The 18,601-nt window shown below is 43.9% G+C and overlaps 2 protein-coding genes across 3 annotated transcripts in view; one reads left to right on the forward strand and one right to left on the reverse strand.

The window, feature by feature from the left end:
- Nucleotides 1-9,804, reverse strand: part of LOC143373027 (cell adhesion molecule Dscam2) — a 159,249-nt gene extending 149,445 nt beyond the window's left edge. The window contains exon 1 of the mRNA XM_076819792.1: nt 8,887-9,804. The gene's annotated coding sequence lies outside the window, so the exon portion shown is untranslated. The remainder of the gene's footprint in view (nt 1-8,886) is intronic.
- A 334-nt stretch (nt 9,805-10,138) lies between these two features.
- On the forward strand, nt 10,139-17,284 carry LOC143373034 (solute carrier family 41 member 1). 2 transcript variants are annotated; one of them, XM_076819809.1, is made up of 9 exons: nt 10,139-10,511; nt 11,486-11,596; nt 11,767-12,045; nt 12,825-13,099; nt 14,255-14,588; nt 14,835-15,129; nt 15,222-15,427; nt 15,526-15,674; nt 15,794-17,284. In XM_076819809.1, exons 3-9 carry the CDS (start codon nt 11,769-11,771, stop codon nt 15,962-15,964), a joined length of 1,707 nt encoding a protein of 568 aa, XP_076675924.1. In that variant the 5' UTR covers nt 10,139-10,511; nt 11,486-11,596; nt 11,767-11,768; the 3' UTR covers nt 15,965-17,284. The 2 variants fall into 2 exon arrangements, with proteins under 2 accessions (XP_076675924.1, XP_076675925.1); XM_076819810.1 differs by having other exon boundaries at nt 10,143-10,511; nt 12,945-13,099.
- The last annotated feature ends 1,317 nt before the right edge of the window (nt 17,285-18,601 follow it).

An 18,601-nucleotide genomic window follows, 5' to 3' on the forward strand; every position in this document is an offset into this window, starting at 1 on the left:
GTGGAGAGCAGGGCACCCTGGGCTTCCTCTCTTCTCTCTCGTCCGCCCCTCCCTCCCTGCCCCGTTCTGTCCATTTTTCTCACCCCGCACGGACGAAACGGTGACATGCAAAACGCGTGCGTCCATGTAAATCGGCACCCTCTTAATTGCATCCCATGGAAATACGCGTATTGTGCATTTAATGGCCCGTGCACGGCGACCGAGCGTGGGGTCGTAGATTTTAATTATCGCAACGGCTCGCAGTCGATAATAAATCGGGCAACGCTTGGGGCGTCATGGTTTTTCGCGTGCTGGCTGCAAATTCGTTTTGCCACATCCGAGCGATTCCGCGTAAACGTGATCGATTGTCATTGCACGCGAGTTTTCTTCCTTTCCGCTTTCGTTCCCCGTACCCGTCATTTCACGGGCATATCGCGCCGTTGTCCTCGACGCACAAAAAGAAATCATGACGAACCTAGCTCATGAGTTATTTAAACTAGCATGCCCCGGAACTAGTATTGCCTTGACTAACGTAAATTGAGCACAAAATCAAATTTTACCCGTTTAAATCAAAAGAAGAGACACAAAGTATATTGATGATTAATATATATATATATATATATATATATATAGAAAGAGAGAGAGAAATTAAGTAAGTAGGCTAAGCGCGTTTCGTATATAAATGACAAAGATTATATATATAATATATACACGTATAATCTGTATTATATTATTATATGAGCGTACGTATTTGACAAACGTATCGTTCAATGCAAAGTGTTCCGCGCGTCTAGGGAAATTATTTTTAGCTCATCTAGTCACTTTTCGAAACGAGTTACAATTCCGAAAGCCGATCTAGTCACTCGACGTAGTCAAACGAACAAACATATGCATTTATATGTATATGCACGCACGATACCACTGATCTCAGACGACTTATCGATACAATATCGACGATATATATATATATTTTTATATAAGACTGCGAAATAAGGACGTTCTTTCTTTGTTATCTCTCATTTATATTATTTTTGTATGTTTATTTCCCTTCTCAATCTGGTATAATTTATGCGCGGTGCGATAGGAGCGACATGTACGAATAAAGTATCATTTATTTCTTTTATTTCGATTTCACGAGGCTTCTGTTCTTTCCGTTTTTCTGCAGACTTTAACCTGACCCGTTTCTAACGTTCCCATTAAATTATTACCGAGTTACGCTACAGGATATCGAGTTGTATAATTCAATTTACTCGACGTCTGTCCGTCGTATCGATCAATTTCACTGTTTCGTGTTTTAAAGGGTGCCGCTCCTACGAGCTCGCCGCTGCGGAGGCAAATGGGTGTCCCCGACAAATTAAACGTGACAAATTGCTCGCGTGCCCCCGCACCTCTGTCACTCTATCGAACAAAAAGTACAAGTCAAACACACGACCGTGTCCGGCTCTCCTTCCTGGTTACGAAAATTTTTTCATCGCACGGGGGCGCGCTGGAAGAAAAACAGAAACTCGAAAGGGCGAAGTGAGTGGAGAGACGGCGTGGTGAGCACGAGAGGGAGAGGGTGGAGAGGAGTTTCTTTCTCTCGGCGATCCTAGTAGCGAGGGATAATATTTTATGGGCAAACGAAAGGAAAAGCGGGTTGGTCAATTTTCAGCGAGAGGGAGAGCGCCGTCCGAAGACGTGAAACGCTTGCGCTATATCGGGCTTTTCCTTTCGGTTGATGGCCGGGAGTCGACCGGTTTGAAAAGGGAAGGCGGAAGGCAACCGTTCCTCCTGTCTTTCTCCAACCAACCACCAATGAGTAAATGACACAGCTAGCCCCTACTCTCGTACGCAAACACACAAGCGCAACCAACACACCGAAAATTGGACGTCCACCCACCCACACCTACCGGGGATATGTATAAAAATCAATAACATCTTGCGGTTTCCAAGAGCTCCGAAAATGGGGGAATGTACATATACACGTACACACATGTATATATATATATTCGTGGAGGGGAATGTAATTTCCCCCCGCAGACAAAGCCACCAACAATTTTTCATTATCGTTCGCCTGCAGGTATTAATTGGGGGCAATTGAATTTCAACCCAACGTTACTGGACCGGATAGAAAATCACTCGGCACGAGGTTTTCTCTTTTCAAAAGACAAATAAAGTAGAATCCATAAAACCATAACGGCAAAAATGTGGAGGTATCGAGGCGGAAAATCCTTAAAAGTAAATCCCTGTTTACTGCCACTCTTGAAGAATTCAATAACGCCCAAGTTTTTCGAAGCAGGACGATTGCTTACATTTGCCGTGAACAATAGCAAGATTTTAGGGACAGGGAAGGAGAGAGAAAGGTTTCGCGCACAAGCGGTATACACAACATTCGTTTATCGACTTCTATTCCCTTCTACCCCCGTGAAGGATAGAATAATCGGGATCGTTGCCTTTGTTTCCCTGTCATTTATTTACGATGGCGGCGATGGTGGCCCGGTCTCGAAGTTCCTGGTAAATTTAAGAAAGGTATCGAACCGTACGCACACCCCGCCTTTTTCCCGGTCCACCCCGGTTTCTCCTACTCATCAACCACTACAGCCACGCCGCTGCTTATACCCTGACAAGGAAGTGAATTGCAATTATCAAAGCCTCTCCCCTCTCGAGGCCCGCGCCCTTAGTTCTCCGATACTTTCGCCCCTTTCGCCTTCCTCCTCGCCCCCCACGTACGCTTTCTTTCCCCTATCGTCCAGCAACTTGGAAATTTCATCCCCCCGTAATAATTTCGCCACCAACGGCCACACTACCACATCAACAGCCGACGTCTTCGACGATCAAAAGGATCCACGTGGCGTGATGAGGGTCGGCGAAAATATTTCGCTACGCAGCGAATTTCGTGAAACACTATTGTCCGATCTTAGAAATGGCAGACGCCGTCGTTACCAAAGATAACGGGGGGATGCAGGCTCGACTCGTGGCGGAGGCGCCAGCAATTGAAGACTTCCACTTTTCAACGCGTTACCGGCTTCGTCGTTACAGTTTCCGCCGCCGGGGTCGGAAATTTTCGACCAGCGGCAGGATTTTTATTTTCGGTGTTGCACGAGTGCGTTCGCGTTTTCAGCACCGAGAGCACCGGGAAACGGATATTGTAACGTACCGATTGAATGTACCCGAAGCACCGCGCTGAACCAACCTCGCGCGAGACCTCCCTGACACCGATGTCACAGAAAAGCTGAAATATCGCCTCCTAACAATACTCCTTTACAACATTCGGGGGAAAAAATCGTTGTCCCGTGGAATATAAAAAAAAAAATAAAAGGTTCGAACTCATGGAATCCTTTCATCGATCTCTCAACCTCGTTTTTCCTCGTGCGGCAAACGCAGGCCCGCGTGTTTCTCTCTTTCTACCGCCGCGAGACAACGCGTGTATACGTACATACGTGCGCGCTCCTTTCTTTTTCTAGTTCAACGATTTCCGAGGGGTCGGTACACTGAGAAATCCGTGATTCGGGAAAAACTTTGCCGAACGGGGTGAAAATACCGGCTTTGTTCGGCCATTCCGTTTTTCGACGGCTCGAAAAGGGGGAGCCGCGGAAAAGGCGCGTAACCCTTTATTTATTTAGCACCGCGGTCGGCGGGTGAAGCGTGCCGGGTGCGCGCCACGGCACACGCTCACCGTTTCCACGAATTTCACCCCAAATTTTCAGCTGGCACGCACCCCAGCCGATTTACACAATATTTTGGAAATCTTTTATAAGATTTCGCCCCTCCGCCCCTCTTGGCTTAGCGCGAGCCACGCTTCTGGACTCTCTATTGTAACCGAGCCGGGGCCCCTCCGCCTCTCCTTCCCGCCGACCTGTCCACGAACGACCACGACGACAGATGGGAACGTGCTGCTGTTCGAGGAATATCGCACTCGCAGGCCCAGGGACACGGGCGCAACGACGAAAGCAGGCGGAAAAAAAGTTTGTAAAACGCGTCGAAATCGTGAAATTAGGGTCGATGCCGCAAAAAAAAAAACAGGGAGAATTAACATGGCCATTGTGCGCCGCGTACGGACTCCGCCGGGCGGAAGGGTGAACGGATTTAGGACCAGCCCTTTTACGCGACACGTGCCTTTTAGTTCGCTACCTCCCCCTTTCTATTTCTCTCATCGGTAAAATCGCGTGAAAATAAAAACGCGTAGGTATAGCGATGCGTTTTCCCACTTTTGTGCTTGGTCTCGTGACGGATGGGATCTCGTTACGCGATTACAGCAATACTTTGACGGTCGTTCTATGAATACACGTCGACACGGGAAATCGTTCGAGGGAATACGATGAATTGCAGTTTTTAATTGTAAAGTCAAGTTCACGACAATCTTCAATTTCTGGACATGGTTCTATAACGAAGCGAACGCGGATCTTTTGAGGAGACTCTTTTGCAGAGCGGCACTTAATTAAAACCGGAGAGTGGAAATTGTTTCAAGAGAAACGACCGTGGCCATTTAATTTCCTTTCTGGTTGCTCTTTATTTCGGCTTCGTTCCAACGCTCGAAGAGACTTCGGAGCAACGATATGTCCTGCGTCATTACATATATATATATACATATACTTGTGAAAATATAGTAAATTTTATTTTCTCTTATGTAAACTTTGAACGACCGCCTGACAATAATAGCTCTGGGTAAAAACGTTACGCAAGCGTCGCGAGAAATTCTGAACGCACAGAGAGACGTATATCTACATAACGCATCGTACTGTACGATTATTTAAACTGACGTAACAACTAATTATCCGTGCTCTTCTAAATTTGGACATAGACCAACGCCACGATCGCCACAATCCGGAGACCGTTTAGAAATCGTAGACGCGCAGAAATTCAGAGTTCAGTAAAACGTAGGACAGTGTATGCACACGGCGGGCGAGGAGAAACTTGCACGCGAATGATGATGCGCGGCAAAGTGATAGACGAAAAAGTTCTTAAGTTCCTATTAACGTATTGCGTGAACGTGCGTTCCTAAGTTAAGCTTTACATAGTCTTAATGGAAATGTTATAATTGGAGGGAACGGTCCCCTCCCACACCCCTCTCATACAGAGCTCGACCAACGGTACGTATGTATATCCTAATCGATTACATTTACACGCATCTAGATATTCCGTTTGTACGTCTAACAGAGGCATGTGTATGTACGTATGTGTGTGAACTGTACGAGCTGTGTACACACTTTAAAGTTAAGCAATACCGTAAGCGGCGGAACTACTACATAGTTTAAAGATATCGTAATACGTAACGCACATAGATTGATAAGTGTTTGAGGAAAAATCAAAATTAGTTGTTAAATCGAGCTAGCCGATTCGGGGAGATTACAGCCAACCGCGATAAGTATTTGAACTACGATCGATAAGTACCACGATTCAGGGTCCTCTAGTTACATACGTCTCTCTTAGTGAATAATGATGGAAGGAGCGAAAGGCGAACGAAGATGAAATAGTGTAATTAAAAGTGGATGTATCTGATCGGTGAACCAGAAGTACAAGTGAACGCTATTTCGATGACGAATTATTAAGTATATAATAAAAAATACTCGTGTATGGGTATATTTACAAGAGGTGTGCAAACATACGTGTGCGTCTGTACATAAACACGCGGTAATCGCAGGAAATCAGCGTGCTTTTGATCTAATCACATGCAGACGAGTATGCTAATTATGAGCAACTGTGTGACGGGGAACATTAAAACGGAAGACAATTACGGTCGCCTGGTGGCGTCGTAAATTAGAGCTGGCCACTCAGCGCCCGCGGAGGAAACAGAAACGAAAGAATCCAACAGCGCACCGTACTAGAACATATTTTTCGGCGAAGTCAGAAATTGCGAAAGATCATTATTTTTACAGAACGAACGTCGTCCCTTTCTCGAATCGACGAGGCCGCGAGGCTTTTTCACTGTATACATAGAAGGGATAGCTTTTTGTACAATAGGATGCTCCGCCAATGAGAAAGGTCTGTCGATCGCCTATTACCAAAACGAAGAAGAATCCATAATCTTAAGCGTAACGATAGCTGTAACGTAACATTAAGAGTACAGCAAACCGAATGTTCCTAATGTAATGCTTTCATCTAAACGACTACGTATATTTCTAAGTATTTAAGCGATAGAAGTTCTAATATTTATACCTTGCTCTATTGTACGTTTTCGTTTTGAGTTTTTATTTCGAGGAACAAAGAGAGAGGGAGAGAGAGAGAGAGAGAGAGAGAGAAATTAACACGATTTAATTGACATTGAAAATTATAGGGTATTTATGCCCGCGAATGATACGTGTGCATGAGAAACTGAGATCAACGTGGGCGTAACTCGATTTGGACGTTGCTCAGTGTTCATTTTCTACAAGTCCATTTATATCCACTTTGTGTACAAGAACTTGAGAGAATGCACGCATTTTTTAAATCCCATACAAATGTACATACGTCGGTCAGATCCCATTTCGAAGGAAGTTCTCGTACACAAACCAGATGTACGGTGTCACGCGAGGATGAATATTCGCGCCAACAAGTCATTTTTACGCGGCGCCGTCACACGAACAATCTCATGTATTAACGTTCATTGTAATCATATTTGGTATTCTTTCGAGGTGATCGTTAGCGAGGTTCTAACACGATCGAGGGTACAAAGTATCGAAGGGGCGTGGAATCGAGAATCAAAATATTTAAAAATCAAAATTACTGTGTAAGTTCATAGGAATTCGTTGTTCGTCGATAAATATTATTTGTTAGTCAAGAATAGTTGGATACGTCCAATAATATAGTCTAATAACCATTAACCTTGTCGTTTCATTTTTCTCCCATTCTCATAAAATTTCCAGTCAAAATATTTGATCCTTGTCGCACTCACGTACGAAGATTGCTATCACAAATTAGCCGCGTTATCGTAGGTTCTTTAAAAGGCCGTCGCAATTGTATTGAGCTCGAATATCAAGATCGACAAGAAGACCATTAAACGAGTGGAATTCGACTTATATTGCTGCCACAGAGTATTTGATTCGTACCATTATAATACATTACTTAACCCAAATGATAATGTACGATCTCGGTACTTATCAAGGAAATGGGATTTCGATCGAGAGTGCTGTGATAAAGATTTCCGATAAACTACGAATATAACAAGGTCAATCCGACAATCACCGGTGAACATATAAGATCGGCCGTCTAAATCACTTGTAGTATTACACATGTTGCCACCAGCCACCCCGTATATTCGCAGACTCGATTCGATAAAAATTCACGTAACTCAGAGACCTATTTATTTATTAATAAAAATAACTCCACCGCCACGTAACTTGTACGCTACGTCTCGTTCGCGGCATTATCAGTCGCATTGTGAATTTTAAGTCACTCGTAAGCACGTCTGGTAAATAATTGAAGTATCAGGTACACCGAAGGCCAAAGTTTGCAGAAGCAACCAGCAAAAATTTATTTAACTTCTCCCGCCCCAAAAGAGGCAATTGAGAAAATGCTAGGTTCGCAAGTGGGAAATAAACGTTCGCAACAAGCTTGGAAAATCCCTGCCCAACGAAAACCAATTTGATTTGTGGTTTCCTTGTCACGTACGCTCGAGGACAATAGAAATAAATTACGATCATTTCTTAGGAATTCCAGGTAACCTATGCGTTCTTAACTTCTTTGCCTCCTATAAAGAATGTACCTACCGCTGTTTTCCTCAATTTAACGTAATTGTTTAGCCACTTACATTCCGTCGAAGAAGAAGAAGATTACATTCAATGTCGTTGAAAAGTAATGCGACAAGATTATCGCGCTAAAAAAATGTCACACTGTTGTCCGAGTAACGGTGAATCAGTTATAAAATCTAATTACTCTTCCGAGTGAAGGCACTGATTATCGTAGTGATTAGTGATTAGTTATCGGGTACAGAACTCGCGATACTAAAGGATCACGATTTAATTATTGAAGCAAACAATATGGTACTTCCTTCTGTTTTGTGTAACGAGAAACGTATGAAAAGGATTTCTGTCTATCTTTCTATAAAAAAAAAAGATAGCGCGACAGTAGTCACGCCGAGATAAGGGAGATATTGGGAAATTCGAGGGAAACGTGATTCGTGTTGCTCTCTCGAGCGGATCTGGTAAGTTCGCGGGTGATGCCTGCTAGTAGGTGCATGATACGTTTTATAGTAGTGATTACTGAAGAGAAATCGCAGAGGGAATCCATGTGTTTTACAGCCAGCAATAAAGCCGCTATAAAGTTTGTTTATATTGTAGTGTTCAGATTAGCGAAATATGTCGGACGTCAACGATCACAAGATTTTATCGTACACAAGGTTCGTATCACCACAATATGATATAAGCAGACTTAGCAGATCACTTGGTAACAGAAAGAAAAAGGAGGAAATGTCTAAGGCATCTCGGGCGCGTTAGAACCGTTAATCAAAGCACACATTTATACAACAAACCGACGAGCACAGATATAACATTTAAACCTATTTACCGCTCCGATATCATCCCTTTAACTGATTCAAGATGATATCAAACATAAGGCACTTGCGTACCGAAATGTAAATATCGGGACGCGTGCTTGACCTATACTCGCTGTTGTTGATTAGTCACGGTTCTCGTGAAATTAGTGATCTGCTGGTACGCGCACCCATCAGAAGCCAGATTCGCCGAAATCATGCTCTACATCCGTTCATTTCAGGATTGAGAAATGTCGGTGCGTGGAATAACAGCAGTGTCTAACAGAGCATCGAGTGCCATTGCCCTAGAATTATCAACCGCGTCTGGAAATGTACGGCATGTAAAGTCCGCGTACATGCTTAATCGAAGTTTAACCGCAGTTCAAATTCTTTAAATTGGCCGACAGACAGACTGAAAGTGAATATCTGCCGACACTTGTCATTAGGTAATAAAATCGCAGAGGGACAGTGAAAATACTAACCATTATATCTAACGGCCGGTGATAGTCGGATTGGTCGAGATTCAGGTGACGTTCTCTTAGGAACATGATAACGCGCAAAGGAACCGCCCGCCCCAGCCGCTGACAGTGACATCCTTGATCCTCCGCCTGGTACCGTTCCCAGTGTTTCGTTTCCCTTTCCCAAACGGTGTAGTATTTATTTAAGGTAGATGCTGATTACAAACGTGACCGGGTAATCTGTCGCCGTTCGTTCTCCCTCATGATCGGCTAAACAGTAATTGCCTTTGCTAATCTAGCGAACACGGTGTTCGCCGACGCGTACTGTGCATCCGAATCGCGACTGATAACACACCTTGGCTACCCACGTGATTTGGCGACGCGTACCATTGATTTGTACTTCCCTGCCCTAGCATCGTAACTCTGACGTCGCCGCATAAAAGGAGGTAAATCCCATTCGATTTGCAATACCACGCACGTCATACCAGTCGTTTCGAAACTCCTTCGAAGACCGCCGCAGCGGACAGATGCACTCCTACGATGCAACTGGTGCATCTCGTTGGTCGCGGCAGGGTCCGATCGAGGGATTATTTCAGGTGACGAACGGATACTCGCGTTTGGTTCTTTGCGTTAAAATAAAAATGGCCTCCGTAGCGTGGCATCCTTCTTTCTGGTGCTGAGTCAGTTGCCTTGGACGTGTCTATGCTTTACGCGCCACGTCCCAGGCATAATTGCAAGAATTTGCAGGAATAAGTAACATCCACGGATACGTTTAGATGCTCGACGATAAAGCAACCGAAAGGGGCACTTTATACATTCGTCACGTACCGATGTAAATGAAACTCGAACTAGAGCCGGACAACACTGATTCCACCGGCCGATCTATTGGTATTCACTATTCACTACCGGAAACGTATATTTTCCTCATTCATAACAATTTCTGCCTTATCATCGAATACATTAATCGAGCCCGCGTTATCTCCCATCGGCGTTAGTAGGAATCGCATTTTAATCGGCCGCGCGGAGGACTGTAATCGGAAAGCCTCGGGGGAGGGGTGGGGGCAAAGAATCAATCCAAGTTCGAACGGGGATCCCACCACGGTAGCGCGCGACCGACCGACGTCGCGAATCAATCAATTAGTGATCTACGATCTACGATCTATTTAGGATAAGCTCTCCCACTATATCGCTGAACGAGATAGCGCACGTGCATGTGCCCGGAGAGCAACGCGACGCATCTATGCACATGAGCGGCTCAAGTGCCGACAAACGAGCTAAGGCTTCTTTTATCAGTCAAGCACGACCGTGTGAGGCAAACGGTTCAGTACGCGTCGACGGTGGTGTATTTCGCGGACGTAGCAGAGTTTCCTCTTCGCGACCCGTGCCTCTTCCGTGCCCGATCCCGCGACACTGGATCGATCACCGATCGCAGTCCTAATCTACCGCCCGACCAAAACCGAGCACCACCCGGCCCGCTCGTCGCGGCACGGATCTAGAGGAATTTCGTAAGAAGTTCCACGCGACTTCCAGCGCAACATCCAACAGGCACGAGCCAGAGTGGCCGGGTCAATCGAACATCAAGCAACAATAAACGTTTTATTAGAAAACGTCGACACGCTGGCGCAAATTCCCCGATACATCGTCACTACGTAAGTACCAGGCGAAATAAATATTTTCTTCTCCCCCCACCCCCAATCAAAGTTATGCTAAAACGACGATTAAACCTGCCGATTATCGTTTCCACGAGGTCTTCCCTTTTGTTTTCGTGACCATGTGAATTTCTATTCGTCGACGTCGTTCGGTATTTCACGACGATATCAGGATGCTCGAAGGACGTTTCAATAATTTACGCGTTCCGTACGTAAAGTAATAGCTGTAGTTACACCTCGAATGATAACGGTGTAGAAAATAGTTCCAAAGCGTAGTCGCGATTCGGGAGACGCGTTTGTCGGGGCATTTGTATCGTTCTGATAGATTGTCGGTCCAAAAATTGTGGTACCGATACTGTTATCGCGGACCACGTCGCGGGATAGATCAGTGAACCAACATAATCATGTGTGCCAAGTTCACGCAACGGCGTGAAAAAATTTTTTTAAGTCAGACGAACATGAACTGACGAACTGCCGGGTGCTCGTTGAAGGCGTTGGTAAGGCTTAATTGGCGATTACGCAGGGTACCTATGTTGCCCTCTAAGGGGATTCTCGAAATATACCGCACAGCCGTTTTCAGCTTTTTGCACGCGTGTAATATAATTCCAGCGACACGTGGGATCAGATTAATAGTAACACTAGAACCGAGTTCCTCGTGCCGTTAGCGATACTATGCTGATCGCGTATATAATGTTTCACCCGCTATCAAAATGTCTGGCCAAGAGCAACGACATTAAAAAACGGGGAGCGAAACGCAGCTGCCGATCCGCGAGTTCCTCCGATTTTATTATCAATTACCTAAATGAATATCTGTAACCAATATCGCTGGTCAAATAATTATGGTTACAATAACAAGATTTTCGACTACTGCAAACAGCGATAAGCTTTCAAGTATATTATCGTTGTTAGCCATCGATTGGAAGGTAAACTTTACACTGACGATTATTCTTTCTCTCGTTCCCGCATTCCGTTAGATCAAGGCTGACCGAAATAGGCAGATCCGACGTGAAATTATCACAGGTCGATCCCGGACACTGCCAATTTCCGCGAGGATACTACAAGATTGCACGTCAGCACCGAACTCGGTAGGTCACGAAATATTCAATAGCAAAGCCTTCAGTCGCGTTAAATTTCATTTGAAAAAAAAAATGAGAGAAAAAAAACGAAGAAGCAATAACGTTAAAAGCACGACGAATTCTCGACGTTATTCTCCTCGGCGGAGAGGATCTTCATGAATCATCCGAAAAAATTGCAGGTATGGTCGCTTTTCCGGACTCGTCGACTGAGCCGGCGTTGTTGAACGTAACCGATATAAAGTTGAACACCTGCATGGATCACAATGATGAGCGATTAACAGGGGAACCTAACGACTTGAAAGTTAAGGACCACGCGTTCACCATACAGCGCGCGAACATGTCGAACGGCAAGGATAACTATGCCCTGGACTTCGACTGCATGGAGAAGGCTGACGAGAAGAAGATGAACGCGGTGAACAGCATTAAAGCGCAGCCCGATGTCGTGAAGAAAGTCGCAGGTGAGCTGGCGCCGCGGGGGTATGCCCGCCTCGAAATTCATTCGCGCGTCCTATACCGCGGTCGCGGATCTCTTCCAACATATGTTTCCTCGTGTCGCGTAGATAAGACATCATTGAACATGATAGGGTAGACTGTAGAGTATGTATCGCGTATTGTCACGTCGCGACGATGATAAAGCGAATGTTCCTTTGTTTCATGACCGATTCTATTAAACAAGTAGACGCGCCCGATGAACCATACGGCTGAGAGAAACGTTCGCTCGGTCAACGAATTGACATTGATGGAAATCCGCCGCGCTAATTAATCCTTAGCGAGCATCAATAAAGCGCGCCGTCGATGAAACCGTTCGTATTAACCGCCGCGCCGGGATGCGAGCAATGAGGAAACATCGCGTTCTAATGCAAGACAATTCATAAATATAACAAGAAGCATCGTGCCGCGATAACATTCCCCGTTGTGTTCTCTCTTCCCGCGAGATCATTCCTTCGATCACGGTGGTACAGTACTGAGAATGCTGGACGCGACGTGCGCTCGTCGGGGAAGGCACGGGTTCTTTGTCGCTCCGATACGGAATTCGATTACAATTTATATCGATACTTGAAAAGAGGAGGGTTGAGGGGGGGTGTTGGCTGATAAAAGAATTCATCAAGTGCGCCGTGCCGCAGCAGATATCGAGATCGGTGTGATAATCCGCGGTCACGTTCCATTAAACGTTAGCTACCTAAATGTGTTTGAAGCGCCGTGCTGTGCGATGTGAGATTTATTGGTTTCTCGATAGCGGGTTTGAAAGCCCCTAACGGACAAAAGAACAAAACGGACATGTCACTGTCCATTCTCGGCGGTGGATCGCTTTCCAGCGGAAGTTCCCTAGTGACGATATCTTCCGTCGCAAATTCAGATCCCGATCCTGAGTTTCCCAATCACGCTGGCGGATTCGGGAACAGCACGCACGGGAACGAGAGATGGTACGAGACCATCCTTCAAGTAGCGGTGCCCTTCTTCATCGCCGGGATAGGCACCATCGGGGCGGGTCTAGTTCTCGACGAGGTTCAGGTACGTTCTCTATACGCTTGAGTACATACATAACGATCACGACGAACGGCCGTCACCCAGGCTAGATCGTCTGGAAAATCAAAAATACGTACCCGCGATCGTAAATCACGTATTTTTCTCGGAATCGTTCCTGTTATCGATCGCGCGCACACTTCACTCTTATTGTCAGAAGATAATGCCAAACGTGCGGCATCGTCGTTTTTTATTTATCGCGTCTGTACATTCTATTTGTCGTAGAAATGACGTACGTGTAGATGTACGGGCATGGCTGCAGAGCAACACCGGTATAATCTCAAGAATCTTTTACATAAATACCGTCGCCCCCACCCTCCCGCTCATTCCGCGGTACAAATGTTTGCGAACCAAAGATTTTATCGGCTTTCACTAATGTGGAAATTCTTGAAATGTAATTTACATTCCTAGCCGCATTCCGTCCGTAAGAATCCTCCCTTCCTCCTCGGAGGATGGGGAATAGGGTGGCTCTTATTTACTCTTGGCAAATATTGTTTTAAAGATTTTCTTCGGGGCACCCTCCAGAATATTTGCAAATAATTAAAAAAAATATCGAAGGCATAGGCTCTATATCTTCGATATTTTTGCGAATTTCGGTCCCAAATTTTCAGGAAACATTCGTGACATATCAAACGCTAAAAATAAGAAAAAAATGTATCTTTTTCGCATATTTCGGTATATGCCCACCCCCCATAAATGTTTAAAAAATAGTCCTCGAAAATAAAAATTCCATTTTTTTTGTTCTCCTTCATAAATGAAGAGTCTCCTAGAAGCATTTAAACTTTCAAAATTTCAGGGAAAAAAAGTTGGTTTTTTTTTTAGTTTTTCGGACTTCTTGCCCGGATCTACAACTTTTGTTTGACATATTTTTTTATTTAATCAATAACTTGGAGGATATTATATAAAATCGACTTCGCGAGCTGTTAAATAATGATTTAAATGTTTATGAGCCCAGGGGCACCCTTTCCCGTTATCCGATCGAGCTCAAACTCTACACAGTTTTTTTTTTTAATTATTTGGAACTATTCTGGAGGGTGCCACGACGAAAATTGAAAAGTCGAAAATACGAGCCACCCTAATGGGGAACCTGGCTCCCCATACCCCTCCCTCCCCTCGTTTAATTAAATACCCTCTCTGTTTTAGAACTGGCCAGTATTTCAAGCGGTTACTCAATTATTAATACTGGTGCCCTCTTTACTAGGGCTAAAGGGCAACCTGGACATGTGCCTGGCCTCCCGCTTGTGTACGCAAGCGAATCTCGGCAATATGCACTGTCTCCGGGAAATAGGGAAAATGATTATCGGTAATATCGCGTTGGTACAGATCCAGGCGATCGTCGCGGCTATTTTGGTATCGATTTTCGCCGTTGTGGTTGACGCGATAGTGAGAGGCAGTGCGTACAGTTTCAAGTGGGAAAACTGTCTGCTGTTGGCTGCATCTAGCGTGTCCACCGCCACCAGTTCGTGCTTCATTCTAGGTACATAAATCGTTATGAAACGTCATTGTGACTGTGATTGTACTTGGCTTCTCCGCTATAAACTTGCAAATACCATTCATCGACTCCTGTCGATCTATTTCAAACGACGATTTTTCGATTCTTCCACCATGCTTTATTACATGCAGTAAAATTGCGATACAAATGTAGCTTCTTGCTTTTGCATTAATTAATTCGTTGCCCCGATTTGCTTTCTTCCGTTCTCTTTATTAACGATCTTTCCAACAGATTTCGTAATGATAGCCGTGATTATGGTGTCGTACCGATGCAAGATGAACCCTGACAATTTGGCCACGCCGTTGGCGGCGTCTGTCGGGGATGTCGTATCAATTAGCGTACTGTCGACGATCGCATCGGCGTTGTTCAGCAGAATGGAGAAGGAGCTGTGGATACTGGGCGTCATACTCGGCTGTTACATTTTAATTTTACCGTTCTGGATCTACGTTGTCCTAAAGAACAAATACACCAGGAACGTTTTGACGTCCGGATGGGTTCCCGTCTTATCCGCCCTTTTTATTAGTGGGTTAGTGCGTATAATATTGCACCCTACCCTCCTCGGCATTAATGCCACGATCGAAACCTCGAAGCAGCTGAAACGTTCGCATTTTCACGCAGATTCGGCGGTGTGATTCTCGATCAAGTCGTTAACCGGTTTAAAGGATTCGTGATCTTCCAACCCATCATAAACGGAATTGGCGGCAATTTAGTTTCTGTACAAGCATCTCGAATCTCAACGTCGTTGCATCAGACGACGATTATGGGGATATTACCGCCGCGTACGAAAATGTGGGTTGCCCCGTGGACAGCGCTCTTCAAAGGCTGTAAGTTGTAACGGATGACGCAAGATTAACCAATGTTGCTGTTGCTATACTTTTCGCGCCGTCACATTCGCGTAATGCCGTTCGCTTTCGTTGTGCAGCGCCGTTCGCTAAAACAGCGAGAATACTCATTTGCATGGCGATGGTCGGTGAACTAGTCTTCATTTTTCTCGCCGATTACATGAAACACGGGACATCCACGTTGCACGTGTACTTCGTGGTCTCTTATCTCGTGGTGGCTGTTTTTCAAGTAAGTACAACAGATCGAGCGCATCGCCTACAGTGCGTACGCGAAAAAGTGAAAGGTTCGAGCGGCCGCGAGTGGGGTAGAAGTAAAGCGATTTTTTTTTTTATTTTCTGCATTCTTAGGTAATGTTGCTGCTTTACGTGGCGCACATAATTATTCACGCCATGTGGCGGCACAAAATCGACCCGGACAATTCGGCCATTCCGTACCTGACGGCTCTGGGCGATCTCACGGGAACGTTGTTCCTGGCCGGGGCATTCTGGTTCCTCTCGAGCATACATAAAGAAATCTGAATGCAATTCCCCCGGGGACCCCACGGTACAGCTGATGTCGCGAAAATGAAGCGCAACATAAATTGCACCGCAACGTTCCTTCCGCAAAGATCGCATTTGAACGGCGAGCGTTAACTCTCGTCGATAAGAAGAGAAACGTGTGTCAAAGAAACAGAGGCGAAAAAAATGGGGATTAATTAAGACGGCGGGTAGTGCTTCGTGGAAACGGGTATACGGTATTTTTGCGGAACGATGTAACTGATCCGAAGCGGACAACAGATCAGGTTTGTTTTTTTTTTCCTCCATTAAGGGAATCTCTTAATGGTACGATAGTCGCGTTAATTAGTTCTGTCGCACATGTTATACACAGTAACTTAAAAAAAAAAACAAACAATAAAAAAACACACGTCGCTGTACTCGAAATAGATAGTCTCTAGCGAGAAGAACAAAGCATGGCAACACTAATTCTGGAGATAACTGGATGCGTGTGCAGTATTTCGTCGTCGATATAATTTATTGTGATCTGTTTAATGATCACGCAGTCCCCATTAGCGTCAAACAACTGAGCGACGAGCGTACTGATCGGCGCGCAACTTACACCCAGGAGATGTCTCATCTTTTATTAGTTTCTTTTTAATGTATGCAATCGCGCCTGTCAACAGAATTTAAAGTATTTTAAATGTATTAATAGTGTATCCGCATGCACTGTACTCTTAAGAGACTCTTATCAAGTATGGACAGAAGACCTAGTCAGTATTTTAACACTGATCAATAGCTGTATTATAAAATAAATAACAATGAAATAATGTAGAGATGAATTTGTACAGTGGCATGTATTTTTTAATAGTGAGATTACGATTAAAATTCTCAGAAACAGTGAAAGGGACAATGCTTGATAAACGTAGGGAAAATAAACTTCAAACTATTTTACGATAATTAGAAGTTATGTGCATTTTTTATAGCGATCAGGAACTAAAATGATAGACAGCTAGTATCGAGTATGCTGCAACAAGACTTCAATTCCCCAAAACAATCGAGCAAAACGCTAGCTGATACTTGGAACAACTACAACTGTGTATATTACATTTGCCAACGACTTCTAATAGCTGTCGCTGTTTCTGTAATAGCACAGCGTGCTCCAATATCAATTACGCGACTAATTTAGGTAATGCGTTTACTTGTAAAGCGAACAATGTGGAATTTGGCCCTGTAGGTAGCTCCATAAATTGTAGATAATAATAAATTATTTTGTATAGCGTTCTGTGATTTACAATGATTACCTCTTGTCACAACACATTGTGAAACATTATATTCCTTAAATAAAATTGTACAACTTTTCAACTGCGCTTCTTATATCAATTGTCATAGTACGGTAACACATATCGAACCGCTTAAGGGTGTATTGGACCTGTCTTCAAAATGGTACCAAGTTGATGAAAATTTGTGAGATTGTTCTTTCTAATCTTCCCGATGTGCTCCAAAATTTTTAAACGAATTCTCTAAATGATTGCTGAGTTATAACGATTTTAATTTTCACTGATTTTACACGTACTTTTATGGAAAGAGACGACCTTTACAGATAAAACAGCTAAAAAAATGTTGAAGAAATAGTACCAATGTTTTCAATTTTTTTTTTACACGTAGTATACGGGTAGATGAAAATATCTGCCAAGTTTCAATTGTTTTCACTACACCGTTTTAAAGAAATAAATTATAACTTGAGAAAATTGTGAATTCAGGGCATTTTCACTGGCAAAAGTTCAGCAAATAATGCTTGAGAAAGCATTTGTAAAGTGAAAAATAGCTTCCTAGGAGTAAAAATAAGACTCCAACTGTCGTTCGAGTTCCTTACATCTAGATTTACTATGCGTAACACGAAGATATTCAAGTATTTCAAGTCTCATTTACTTTTGTCTAATATTGTACGTCCTTAAAATCATATTCCACAAGCGACTAAAGTGCACGTTTCTTTCATTTACCTTTTAATTCCTATTCCACCTTCCATATCATTGCTACATTCTAACATAAGGAGGAGAAAAATTTGAAGACTACACTGAGATGATAAACGTCTCTTTTATAGACTATGTATTACTATTCTAAAGCACAAAACTAACATAACCTAATCAACTTGGCCGAATTCGTAAACTCTTTTTCATTTATCACGTTAATGTATGTGCACGGAATTAATCTCCAAATGTATAACTCCAAACTTTGTTTAACACAAACGACTACCGACGTTCATATCGCGCAATGCTTGCGGAAGGCTTAATATTTCGATTGAGTAACGATATATGCGCACACTTAAGGTTAGGTATTTTACACGCAAATCTAAACGGGATTATGCAGAGCTACTAAATAAGAATACTAAATAACAATTTTTACATAATTATCGGCGGCTATTATACGAGTAAGCAGACCCGTCCAAGCATTAAATCCACATCATCGTATACAAGTTTTCAATGCTTGACCGCCATTACGTCAAAGCGCAAAAAAGAGCGGGAATTTGATATTCTAACGGGGACGATACGATTGCCTAGAGGATTGCTAATGGTATCGAATTCGTAGCATGCGTGAATTAATTTAGTGTCAATAGACATTAAGCTCGTCTAAGAACAATCAAACCCCGGCAGTCGGAGTATCTTCGAAAGGATCGTGTCG

The sequence above is a fragment of the Andrena cerasifolii genome, chromosome 9 (genome assembly GCF_050908995.1).
Source record: "Andrena cerasifolii isolate SP2316 chromosome 9, iyAndCera1_principal, whole genome shotgun sequence".
Lineage (NCBI taxonomy): Eukaryota > Metazoa > Arthropoda > Insecta > Hymenoptera > Andrenidae > Andrena > Andrena cerasifolii.

Excerpts from the sequence above, each read along its gene's own strand:
- LOC143373034 (XM_076819809.1), top strand. The coding sequence starts at position 11,769 with ATGGTCGCTTTTCCGGACTCGTCGACTGAGCCGGCGTTGTTGAACGTA. Across the intron at positions 15,130-15,221 it reads TCCGCCCTTTTTATTAGTGG|ATTCGGCGGTGTGATTCTCG; the intron begins GTTAGTGCGTAT and ends ATTTTCACGCAG. Across the intron at positions 15,675-15,793 it reads TCGTGGTGGCTGTTTTTCAA|GTAATGTTGCTGCTTTACGT; the intron begins GTAAGTACAACA and ends CTGCATTCTTAG.